This window comes from Nannospalax galili, unplaced genomic scaffold (assembly GCF_000622305.1).
Source record: "Nannospalax galili isolate Female #2095 unplaced genomic scaffold, S.galili_v1.0 scaffold1055, whole genome shotgun sequence".
NCBI lineage: Eukaryota > Metazoa > Chordata > Mammalia > Rodentia > Spalacidae > Nannospalax > Nannospalax galili.
In genome coordinates, this window is record NW_008337140.1 from 807,099 (window position 1) to 817,727 (window position 10,629).

The window sequence follows — 10,629 nt, forward strand, 5'->3', positions numbered from 1 at the left end:
TTTTTTTTGAGACAGCGTCTCCCTGTAGCCCCAGCTGGCCTGGAACTCACTATGTAGACCAGGATGGCTTTGAACTCACAGAAATCTGCCTGCCTCTGCCTCCCAAGCGCTAGGATTAAAGGCGTGCACCACCAAGCCCATCTATTTAATTCTATTTTTAATTCCACTTTATTTATTACTTGTTTTTGAGACAGGGTCTCACTATGTAGTCTTGCTGGCCTGAAACTCACTGTGTAGACCAGGCAGTCCTTGAACTCTGAAAGATTTGCCTGCCTCTGCCTCCCAGTTCTGGAATTTAAAGGTATGTGCCACTAAGCCTGACTTTATTGCTATTTTTTAAATTTTTATTTATTTTTATGTAAATGAGTGTTTTTCTTACATGTATGTAAGTACACCCATATTATGCAATGCCCACGGAGGTCAGAAAAGGGCATTGGATTTCCTGGAACTGGAGTTACAGACAGTAGTTAGCTGCCAGTGGACAGACAGTGGATGCTGGAAATTGAACCCAGGTCCTCTGCAAGAGCAGCCAGTGCTCTTAACCACTGACCCACCTCTCCAGCCCCTTTATTACTATTTTTGATATTCTTTGTTCTAGTTGATTTATTTCTAAACCTTCTAACAAAATAAGTGATGCATAATATTTTTTTGAATTTTAAAAAATAGTTAATATTGGGTATGAAAGCACATGCCTTTAATCCTTCCCAGCACTTGGGAGGCAGAGGTAGGTGGATCTCTGTGATATTGAGACCCACATGGTCTACATAGCTAGTTCCAGGCCACTGGGGCTATAAGGAGACCCTGTCTCAAAAAAAAAAAAATCAATCAATCATTATAAAAATAATTATGTCAAGATTGGCAAGGTGCCTTAGTGGTTAAGAGCACTTACTCGTCTTGCAGAGATCCAGGGTTCAGTTCCCAGCACTCACATGGTAGCTAACAACCATCTATAACTCCAGTTCTAGGGACTCTGACACCCTGTTCTGGCCCCTGTAGACGCCAGGCATACTTGAGGTGCACATACATAAATGGGAGGCAGAGGAAGGCAGATCACTGCAAAATCAAGGCCAGCCTGGTTCACATAGTGGCTTCCAGGTAGGCTGGGACTAGGGAGACCCTGTCAAGATAGTAATAATAATAATAATAATAATGATAAATAAAATATTAAAAAAGATTCTTCCTGGGGCTGGAAAGATGGCTCAATGGCTTAAGAGCACTGACTTCGTGCAGAGGACCTGGGTTTGATTCCCAGCACCCACATGGCAGTTAACAACTGTCCAAAACTCCAGTTCCCTATCTGGTGCCCTCTTCTGATCTCCGTGAGTATTGCATGACACAGGTATACTTACATGCATGCAGGCAATACACTCGTACACATAAAATTAAAAAATATATATTTTTTTAAAAAAGCAAACAATAGCCCAGTGTGGTGGCACATGCCTTTCATCCCAGCACTCGGGAGGCAAAGGCAGGTGGATCTCTGTGAGTTCGAGGCCAGCCTGGTCTCCATAGCGAATCCAGGCCAGCTGGGACTACAGGGAGACCCTGTCTCAAAAAAGCAAAAAAACAAACAAAAAGCAAACAATAAAGGGCCTAAAGTAGAAAGTGAAAATAATATCCTAACCTCCACATAAAACTATTGTTAAAGTATTGCTGCTATAATCCTACCACTTGAAAGGCTGTGGCAGGAGGATCTCCAGTTCAAGGCAAGCCTGGACTATGCAATGAGAGATTTGTCTCAAAGAAAAGAAGGAAAAAGAAAAAAGGTCATTGCTTGCCTCTATTCATCCTCTTTTTTTTAATTTTATATATTATTTTTATTTATGTGTATGCATGTATTGCCTGCATGTAGGTAAGTGCACCTATATCATGTAATGTCCGTGGAGGTCAGAAGAGGCTGTCGGATCCCCTGGGACTAGAGTTATGGACAGTTTTTAGCTGCCATGTGGGTGCTGGGATTCGAACCCAAGTCTTCTGCAAGAGCAACCAGTGTTCTTAACCGCTGAGCCATCTCTCCAGCCCCTCATCCTCTTGTTTTTAACTTGCCTTTCCTGCTAAGTTATATATCATGGATATTTCTCCCATGTCATTATTTACATCTATGTGGCAATAACTTAGAAGTGTATGCGCTTAATTTTATCGATTTTAATAATCAGTCTCGGTGGTGGTTTAGATTTTTTCCATATTTTCTTTATTGTGAATAAAACTTTGATAAATACCTTAGTATATAGTATATAGATTTTTGTATATTAATTCAGTACTGCCTTTTGGATAAATTTCCAGAAGTAAACAGGTATTCTATGAAACTTAAAGCAAAAGTTTCTTTAAAAATCCATAATTCATTAGTGAGATATATCTGCTGCAAAAGTTGATTTTGATTTATTCATTGCTTATTTTTCATCATACATACATAACTTATTTAGATTCAGTCTTAGCACTAGTTCCTATTAGACTGTTATATCATTGAATAATGAAGACTACTCATATGCTTGGAAATGTATAGTTTCAAGACTGAAGCCTGGACACAATACTGCATACCTATAGTCGTAACTCGTGGGAAGTTGAGGCTGGAAGATGACATGTCAGTGGAGTATAACCTTAGCAGCATATCAAGATCTTGTCTTAAGAAAGGGGAGAGGTGGGGAGATTGCTCAGTCAGGGTAGTGCTTGCCTTGCAAGCGTGAAGAAGACCTGAGTTCCATGTTCAGCACACATGTATAAAATAGAGATTGTGGTATGTGTTTGTAATCCCAGCACTGAGAAGCAAATCACTGTGGCTTGTTGGCTGGCCTGCCTAGCCTAATTGGCAAATCCCAGGTCCCAGTGTGAGACTTTGTCTCATAAAACAAAGTGGATAGCTTCTGGGGAATAATACCAGAGACTGACCTCTGTTCTTCACAGTATGTGCACAGATATACATGAGCATCCCCCACACATGAACATACATACACATATGCTTACAGATAACACACACAAAGAAAGGAAGGAAGGGAAGGAGGGAGGGAGGGAACAAACAGGAGGGGAAGGAAAGGAAGGGAAAGATGTTTTATACTTGAAGCTCACTTTGGTTATCTGATGTTAGGCAGCATTTACTAGTTACTGAAAAGGAAATTTGAGGTAGAAATTCCAGATGTTGTTTTGTATTTCTGTAATTAACATTGTCAGTTTTAGTGGGTAATATATGTATTTCTTAAATAACTAAAATGTACTTCATTGGAAGCAATGTGTTGTATTGACAAACCTGTTTTGTCCAATAGTATTAGTCCCTACAGAGTTCTGTTCATTGTTGTTTTTTAATATTTTATTTATTTTTATTTTATGTGTATGCATGTATTGCCTGCACGTGTGTTAGTATACCTATATTGTGCAATGCCAGTGGAGGACAGAAGAGGGTGTCTGGTCCCTTGGAACTGGAGTTATGGATGGTTGTTATCCACCATGTGGGTGCTGGGATTTGAACCTGGGTCTTCTGTAAGAGCAGCCAGTGCTCTTAACTGCTGAGCCATCTCTCTAGCCCCTCACCTGTGTATTTTTATGATTTCTTTTATCATTTTAATAAGTATCTGCAATAGATGAAAAAGTCAATTCCCATTTTATAGATCAGGAAACAGATTCAGGAACATAAGTATTTGGTTAAGGTAAAAAGGTTAGATAAATGGCAGTGCCAGAAATGTGGCATAGCCTGGAATTTCTATAGTATTCTCCATCTGCAGAATAAGTAGATTTTCTTGTAGAATAGAAAGTTTTAATTTTCTCAGAAGAGAGTTTTAAAAGATATATGACAGCAGAATGTACTTTTATATACACTGAATAAAAATTTAATTTTTTTAAATGTTAATTTTTTTATTCTTTGAAAATTGAATTATATTTCTTATCAGTGAAGCAACATATTAAACTAACATATGTAAACATTCCACTGAAAAAAATAGTAAACATACTAAAACATTCTACTGAAAAGTTTTTTGGTTTTTTTTTTTTTTTTTGGTCTTTTTGAGACTGGGTCTCCCTGTAGCTCCAGCTGTCCTGGAACTCACTATGTAGACCAGGCTGGCCTTGAACTCACAGAGATCTGCCTGCCTCTGCCTCCCGAGTGCTGGGATTAAAGGCATGCACAACCATGCCCAGCTATTTATTTTTTTAATGGGGTTTTTGGCTACTCTAACATTCCCCCCTCTGAAGAGGTAACCCTAAAATTTTTTAAGGATTAAATAAAAGCTCCTGAATATTTTTACATTTTTGGCCTTTGGAATGGAGTATGTTGCTAAGAGGCCCAAGAACATTGTAAGTTTTAGCCAAGAAACTGGCTACTTTCCTTTGGGGTCTTTTTACCCTAACTGCCTAGCCAATTCCTACCTCCTGTTCTCATCACACCATCCTCTGAAGGGGTTACCCAAATTGCCAATAGGGAATCCGGACGCAGACCATTCTGGCATCTTCCATGCTGAACAGGGATTCAGGATGAGGCAATTGGAGTACCCCTTCAGTGGGTCTATCTAAAAGACTCCCAAATTGCGATAACTCTTATCTCTAGGGGGAAAAGAAAGTCCTTGAATCGGGACTAGGAGATGTGAAGGAGAAGTAAAGGCAAGAGTAAGTAGCATTACAAGTTCTAGACAGGGAACTAGAAAAAAGTCAGAACAGGGCAATTTTCAAATGTTCATATGAGAGTCCATTGGAATTTCTTGACAAGGACTTCCAAAAGCATCCCTCTATTCCTCATTTTTCTTTTGTCTTCCAAGGACTCTAGAGTGATAGATTCAGGATTTGCTTTCAGGTATTTTGATAGCTTTTGGAGTGGTTAGAATCAGTGTCAGTTCCCTCTCAAAGGCTTCACCGAGTGGAGGCAGGATGGGGGCTCTCAACCAGTTCCCTGCGTTCTCAAGCTCTCTGCCCGAGGGAGGCCCTGGGGGAAGCCAGAACTCTCTCTCCAGAGATCTGCTGAGATAGAGATGCTACACCAATGGAGGTGCGAACCCACCCTCTCAGACTGTCTGCTAGGATCTCAGCCTTAGCCTACCAAAGCCAGATCTGCCCTAGGGCCTTGGGAGGGGCCTCACAAAATCCCCGGAGGGGATATGTATGGGCAAATAGGGGAAGCTCACCACCATGTGGAGGCAGAATCCAGGGACTTTCAGGTAGTCCCCTGCCTAAGGGAGGCCCGAGGGAGGCCAGAACTTGGCACTCTCACTGTTAATTTTTTAATTCATGGTATAAACTCATCTTTTTGGTTTGTTGCTGAACTTAATAGTGTTGATAACTTACTAGGAATTTTGTGTGTGTTCATGAATGAAATTGACCCATTGTTTTTCTTTTTCATAATGCTCTTGTAAGATTTTAGTATGTTTTTCTGGCATTATAAATTGAGTTGAGGTATGTTTGCTTTCTTCCAGTTCTCAGGAAGAGTTTGTGTAAGATTGATGTTATTTTTCCCATAAATGTTTGGTATAATTCCCTGGTGAAGCCATCTGTATATTGAGTGTGTGTGTGTGTGTGTGTGTGTGTGTGTGTGTGTGTGTGTGTATGCACGTGTGCACGCGCCAGAGGACAAATTTTGGGAGTCAGTTCTTGCCTTCTGCCTTGTTGAGGCAAGAGTCTTTCTTGTTTCTGCTGCAGTGCTGACCCAGGAGCTTCTGGGTGATTCTCCTGTTCCACATCCCATCTCACTGTAGGAAATGTTAGAATTACAAATGTGCCCCACCATATCCAAATCCAGCTCCAGGAGTCAAACTCAGGTTATCAGGCTTGTGTGGCTAGTGCTTTTCCCCGCAGGGACATCTCCCCAGCCATACAATGTTCTTGTATGTTTATGGAAATAGATATAAAGTAAAGATATAAAATATTTATAATTAAAGATTTAACTTTATCATATAGATTCAATAATATTCAGAGTTTATAAACGTAACTTTTAATTTCTTCAAAGAAAAGTTATAGGAAGTGCAGTGGTGCATGCCTTTAATCCCAGCACTTGGAAGGCAGAAATAGGCAAATCTTTGTGACTTCAAGGCCAGCCTGGTCTCCATTGCAAATCCAGGCTAGCTGTGGCTACAGGGAGACCCTGTCTCAAAAAAAAGGGGGGGGGGTCTGGAGAGATGGCTCAGCAGTTAATAACATGGGATGCTCTTGCAGAGGACCCAGATTCAGTTCTCAGCACCCACATGGCAGCTAACAACAGTCTGTAACTCTGGTTCCAGGAGATCTGACACCCTTTTTTGGCCCCTATAGGCATTGCATGCCTATGGTGCACTTACATACAATGAACAGTCATACACATAAAATAAAAATAAGCCGGGCATGGTGGCGCTTGACTTTGATGCCAGCACTTGGGAGGCAGAGGCAGGCGGATCTCTGGGAGTTCAAAGCCAGCCTGGTCTACATAGTGAGTTCCAGGACAGCTGGGGCTATAGAGAAACCCTGTCTCAAAAAGACAAAAAATAAAATTAAAATAAATTAAAAAATTAAAACAACAATAAAAAAAGCCCTATTGTATCATATGCTGTTTCTGGTAATTTTTTGAGGAATTACATATGTTTTCCAAAATGACTGTACTGTACCATTTTATATTTCTATCAGCAGAGAACTGTTGAGATTTTGTGTATTCAATTGTGTGTTTACTCTTTGTATTTCTCTAGGAATGTCTGTTTTACCACACTCTGAAATTTATTGTCGTGATAGTGTAATGTTTTTAGAATCTAGTGATTCCTGTTTTTTTGTTTTGTTTTGTTTTTATTCTGGCACTGCTTACTTAAATCTTTTTCTTCATTTAAAATAAAATCAGTGTTGCTTGAAACTTCCAATTTAGGTCAGTGAGATGGCTCAGTGAGTAAAAGTGCTTGCCACCAAGCCAGACTACTTGAGTTTAATCCTTGGGACTTACATAGTAAAAGGAGAGAACCAATTTCTGCAAGTTGTCCTCTGACCTCCTAATGACAGACAGACAGAGTGGATATAATAAATTTAGAAAAAGAAACTTCCAGTTTATCTTTTCAAATAATTGAGTTTGTGTTTTTTCATCATTTTGTTATTTGATTATTATTGTAGATTTATTTATTTTTCTTTCATTTTTTTTTTTTTTAGACAAGGTCACACCCAAGCTACCCTCCACCTCACTATGTATCCAATGCTGACCTTGAATTTCTGATCCTTCTGTTTCTGCTTCTTAAATGTTGGGATTTCAGGTGTCACCACCCCACCTAGCCTACACGTCTGTATGTGTGTGTATCTGTGTATGGTGTATGCATATGTGTACACATGTTTGTGCAGATGTACTCACCCATGCAGGTGCACATAGAGACCAGAGGTTAATAGCAGGTTGTTTTTCCTCATCACTTGTCCTAGTTTGTTTCTCCATTGCTGTGACAAAACACTCTGACCACTACCAACTTGGGGAGGAAAGGCTTTATTCAGCTTACATCTCTCAGGTCACAGTTCATTGGGGAGCCCAAGGTAGGAACTCAGGGCAGGAACCTGGAAGCAGGAGCTGGAGCACAGGCCATGGAGGATCACTGTTTACTGACTTGCTCCCCTGGCCCCTGCTCAGCCTGCCTTCTTATGCATCACAGGTCCACCTTCCCAGGGGTGGCACCACCCACATCAACAATCAAGAAGATGCCCCATGGATATGGCCACAGGCCAGTCCAATGAAGGCAGTTCCCCAATTGAGGCTCAACCCAGGTGAGTCAAGTTGACACTAAGGCTATCCAGAATATCATTTCACCTTATTTTTTGAGACAGAGTTTCTCACTGAGCCTGAAAACTCAATTTCATTTTATCTGGCTAACCAGTGAGTCCCTGGGGTCCTCCTGTCTCCACCCCCAGTGCTTGGGTTACAGGAGCACCTGCCCTTCACATAGTTCTGGGGAGCCAAACACAGGTCCTCGGGCTTAAACAGCAAGCACTTTTCCCACTAAGCCATATCTCTAGCCCCCATTTTACTTTTTGTATTAATTTCTCCTCTTGTCTTTCTTTTCTTTTTCTTTTCATTTATTTTATAATTGGTCTGGCCTGACATGATTGCTAACCTGAATTTGCATTCTCTCTGTCTCTTCCAGAGCATGGCTATTCATTTGTTTTTAATGAAGAAAAGTGGGTCAAGAAAATGGAGGTGCTAGGAATTTTATCATTAACATTATCATTATCATTAACATTTATCAACTATGCTTATAGTTCTAATATAGTCTAGTTGACAAGATTATATAAATACAGGTTTTGCCAGTATAACTCTTTTTTTTCTCCCTGGCAGGACCTGTTGGGGCCCAGCCCCTACTCATAGTGCCCCGAAGACCTGGCTATGGCACTATGGGCAAACCCATTAAATTGCTGGCTAACTGTTTTCAAGTTGAAATTCCAAAGATTGATGTCTACCTCTACGAGGTAGATATTAAACCAGACAAGTGTCCTAGGAGAGTGAACAGGTAAGAGTCATGAGATTGTAGCATTTATTTGCTATTTGTATTTATGTCACTAATTATATATGTCTATCTTGTATATTTGAATAACAGTAGTAATATGTAACAGTTTGACCAGGAATATATGGTAATTTGTTTGAAATGTATTGTGCTTAAGAAGTGTGACAGTAAGAAAAATTGTCAAACACCCTCCAGGTTATCCCATTTTAAATGAGCTTATGTGTTTTCCATGTGGTAATAGAAAAGGTCCAAATCATTTTGACTTGCTTACTGACTTATTTTGACATATTTTTAAAATCTAGCCAAGCATCTTGAGCATATCTTTTGTATTGCTCTTAGGTAACTGGCTTGCCCCTCACCCCCCCCCCAATTTTCATGTTGCTCCCTTTAAGATAGGTAGCAGTGGTGGATAGAGATGGTGATTGTCCTGGTTTTTCAAGCTTTCCATTATCCTGTTCTCAGTCCCTGACTATTCCTTACTCTAATCTTAGCAAATGTGGCAGATATGAATTTATCAGCAGCTTTCAGTAAGCGTCTTATGCCATTCCCCAAAGACATAGAAATTCTTGGTTGTAAATTGGGTAATATAGATAATGTAAAAGGAAATTATAATGTAGTATTACCATGAATATTCTCATAAAAATTCATTTTTGTCTCGTGGTGCTAGGCAAATGTTATACCACTAAACTACATTTTCATGCCTAAATTTAAATTTTATTATTATTATTATTATTTGTGTGTATGATGTATGTGTGTGTGTGATGTATGTGTGTGAGTGTAGGTGCAAGTGTGTCATGGCATGCATGTGCCATTAAGTGTGTGTGGACATCAGAGGACAACTTTCAAGAATTGGTTCTTTCCTTACACTGTGATTCATGAAGATCAAACTGAAGTCATCCTGCTTGTGCAGCAAGCACTTTATACCACTGAGCCGTAACTACATTTTTTACTTTACTTTAATTTTTTGTTAAATTTGTTTTCTGACAGTTGTATACATACATATAATACATTTTGATTACTTTCACTTCCCACAACACAGGACTGGGGAGATGGCTTAGTCAATAAAGTGTTTGCACAGCAAATATGAGGACTTCAGTTTGATCCCCAACACCCATGTAAACAGCTAGACATGGTGGCATCTGCCTATAATCGCAGTGCTGGGAAACAGAAATAGAAGGATGCCTGGGGGCTTGCTGACCAGCCAGTCTAGCCAGTCAGTGAGTTCTAGGTTCAAGAGAGATCCTGCATCAAAAAATAATGTGAATGGGACTAGAGAGATGGCTGAGTGGTTAAGATTGTTTCCTGCTCTTCCAGAGTAAGTTCAGTTCCCATCACCCACATTGAGCAGCTCTCAGCCACCTATAACTCCAATTCCAAGGGATCCAACACCCTCTTCTTGCCTCCCTGGGCACCACCCACAGTGCACATTCATTCACATAGACCCACCACAGGCATAGTGGCACATGCTTTTAGTTCACAGAGGCAGGTGGGTGGATCTCTGTGAGATCAAGGCCAGCCTGGTTTACATAGTGAGTTCTAGGCCAACTGGGGCTACAGGGAGACCTTGTTACAAAAAAATAATAATAATGGTAGTGATCATAATGATAATAATGTGGGAAGCCACTGAGGAAATGCATTTTGTTTATATAGTTTGTGTATGTATATGTGTATGGGCACACATATGCCACAGCACATGTGTGGAAGTCAGAGGACAATTGGTGAGAGTTGGTTCTCTTCCTTCTACCATGTGGGTCCTGGGGATCAAATTCAGATCCTCAGGCTTGTACAGCAAGGACTTTTATCCACTAAGCCATCTTGCTGGCCCTCAGACCCTTATTTCTTATCTAGATATTGTCAGATCTTCTAACTTGTCTTCAATAACATCTTTCTCTGCCTTTCTACACTTCTGGCGTAGTTATCTTTTTTTTTTTATTTTACTTTAAAACTTTTATTATTTTTTTTTAATTTTTAAAAATGATTTATTTAATAACAACATACTTAGAAGAAGCATATCATTACAACACAATTGACATACTCAATAACAATTTCCAGAGCAAAGATACATCTCTTTCAAAAGTGGCTATAAATTTTTAGGTTCATAGTTGAATTAATACAGTTATACAATATTGAATTGAGTATAAACCCTGTAAGACATAAAATTGAATGAGTTTTTACCCTTAAAAGAAGGTTTCCATTTCACTTTAAGATCTGCTATTTCCTACAT

General features: G+C 39.7%; 1 protein-coding gene across 2 annotated transcripts in view; it reads left to right on the plus strand.

Moving 5' to 3' along the window:
• Positions 1–10,629, plus strand: part of Ago3 (argonaute RISC catalytic component 3) — a 134,593-nt gene that overhangs the window by 7,163 nt on the left and 116,801 nt on the right. The window contains exon 2 of one of the 2 annotated variants that reach the window (XM_008832122.3): positions 8,240–8,411. In XM_008832122.3, coding sequence (XP_008830344.1) covers positions 8,240–8,411 — 172 coding nt within the window. Of the gene's footprint in view, positions 1–8,239; positions 8,412–10,629 lie in introns of those variants that run through there. The other variant, XM_029563129.1, reaches the window with a different exon arrangement.